Source organism: Austrofundulus limnaeus, unplaced genomic scaffold (genome assembly GCF_001266775.1).
Source record: "Austrofundulus limnaeus strain Quisiro unplaced genomic scaffold, Austrofundulus_limnaeus-1.0 Scaffold144, whole genome shotgun sequence".
Lineage (NCBI taxonomy): Eukaryota > Metazoa > Chordata > Actinopteri > Cyprinodontiformes > Rivulidae > Austrofundulus > Austrofundulus limnaeus.
In genome coordinates, this window is record NW_013952546.1 from 149,547 (window position 1) to 151,958 (window position 2,412).

Here is a 2,412-nt window from a genome sequence, read left to right on the forward strand (position 1 = left end):
CCCTTTAAATTGATTTCTGGAGATTATCCAAGGTGCTTCATGACCCATAATTGGGTCCCAAGCCCAACTTTGGGAACCAAAGTGCAGTGGTTCCCAAACCTTTCAGCTTTTGACCCACAAAATAACAGTAGCAGAGACCTGTAACTATTTTTGGATGATAAACGTTTGTATCAGGTCAACTAAACATGGGCATAGTAACAATATTTATTATTCTACATTTATACATTTTAGGCAACTAAGGCAAAAATGTAATTAACATGGGAAAATCTTTTCAGGACCCCACCTTGATGTTTCAGGACCCCACTTTGGCTCCCAACCCCAACTTTGGGAACCACTGCGAGTGGTCTTTGTTTGACAGACATCAGATTTTGGCCAATCAGGACATAGCGTTCGTAGCAACGTCACCGGACAGACGCAACAATGTCACGTGACACGTATTTAAACAGTGAAGCGGAAGCGCGAGGTCGCCATTTCATTTCGAACTTGTAGACTGGTCGCGTACAGTGACAGCGCGGTAGAAAAATAAAATAGGATCTTACCTGTCAGCCTGATGGAAGCTGCAATCAACCTACATCACGACAGGTAATGTCTGGAATAAATTTAAACCAGTTAAAGATATTTAACTATTTTAAATGCTCTCTCTGAGACACAAACGTAGGATTTGATGGCACACATCGTTAGCCTCCCGGAGCCAGCGGTTATCTGACAAATAGAGTTAGCTAGCTGCCAAATCAGGCTTTCATCCCTGTAGCATTGCATAATTTGGATTAGGTGCATTTATTTGTGATGTTACATGTTTTCAGCCTGTAGCTAAACGTTTGCTGGGAGAGTTGAGTCAGATGACAGCTCCAGCCTGTGATCGGCTGCCTCGGCGAGCCCGTTAGCTTTTTCTGTCATTCATTGCTCAAAACACCAGTATATGCTAACCTCTCGAGCTTTTTGCTGCCGTCACCAAGATAACAATGGGTTAGCCCAGCTAGCATGCAGCCGTGCACACCGTTAGTTGTAGGAGTCAGTAGCTCTGAACGAACCGTCACATTTGCTGCTTTTGTTTCGGCTAAAATGGGCGGATGTGCAGCTAGCTTAGCCGCGGCTGAGCCTCCCCGTCCCGACGAACCAGCACAATCAGACCAGAACCGGCTGGTAGGCTGTGTTTTTAGAGCTCCAGAGTAAAACCAGACAAACCAGTGGAGTTCTGGTGGGTTTATTGTTGACAGCTGCGTGTTCCTGGTGTTGTGAGTGGTGCGTGTTTACAAACAGCGGAGGCGTGGCGTTGAAACCACGCGATCACCAGCTGGTGGGTTTTAAACCAGCAGGTCCAGGTGATCAACCTCCACAAGCACGACTTGATGCAAAACAGCTTGAAATCACACGGAGTCCAGCTGAAGACTCTCTAGTCAAAATTAAATTTTTCCATGAAAACTCACAGATTACATAATCACCACACTAGAGTTATTACTGTTAAAGCTCACTGCAGTTTTATCTAAGGTTTGGTTTTGGAACCAACCTTTAGTGCAAATATTTATTTGGCTTAGCTGCATAAAATAGTTAAAGTCAATAAATAAATTAGATGTTTAAGGCTTTTGTGCGTACTTGCAGAAAAATAAACAGATCTCCTTGAGCTAAAGATGCATTGTTCCAAATCCAGAAGTGTCAGACAATAAATAAATAATTAAATAAAAAAGAAACAAACAAATGAATCTAACAGCACGTAATGTGTTACATTATTATGGTTATGAGAACAATATAAAGTGCAGTCACTGTTCAAGCATGCAGCCAGAGAAATATACATTTCCAAAAAAGTGGAGGTGTTTCTAAGCCTCATTCAAGGACAGATCAGACCAGTGGTTCTCAAAGTTGGGGTCAGGGCCCCTCTTTGGGTCATGAAACATCATGTGAGGGTCCCAAGATGATTTCCAGACATCAATTTAAATGCAAACAAATTGCTAACCCTAAATAAATAAAACTATCACAGTTATTAGGTTTGTTTATATCATTGTTATCATGTTTAACAGAGTTATTAGAAAAATTAAGTCTTTAGTTTTCTAGGGGTTTTATGGGCCAGAAGCTGAAAGTCTTACATATTTAGAGCTGAGATAGTTTTCTGTTCTCCTTGGCTGGGAACTCTACATGAACTCTCTCTTCTTTATGGTCCTTACATTTATTTGGACCTTTTAAAGGGCCAATATTATGTGTTTGTCAGGCATATATTTAAATACTATACCATAATAAAGTATCTATGCCACCTTTAGCTGTTATTAAAATGCTGTTTTTATATTTAAATAGAAAATAAACTTATCTTCTCATCACTTCCTCTTCTAAATGCCTTGAAATTGGCCTCTGTCTCTTTAAGAACCACCTTCCGCTTCTGTCTCGCCCATTTTGATGTTTGGGGGGGGGGGGGGGGGGGTG

The 2,412-nt window shown here is 41.3% G+C and overlaps 1 protein-coding gene across 1 annotated transcript in view; it reads left to right on the top strand.

The window, feature by feature from the left end:
* Positions 1–495: 495 nt before the first annotated feature.
* brd2b (bromodomain containing 2b) overlaps positions 496–2,412 on the top strand; it is a gene marked incomplete at its 3' end in the record, with an annotated part of 13,232 nt that continues 11,315 nt past the window's right edge. Inside the window, 1 exon segment of the mRNA XM_014016383.1 lies at positions 496–582. Within this exon segment, the coding sequence (XP_013871837.1) occupies positions 551–582 (32 nt within the window).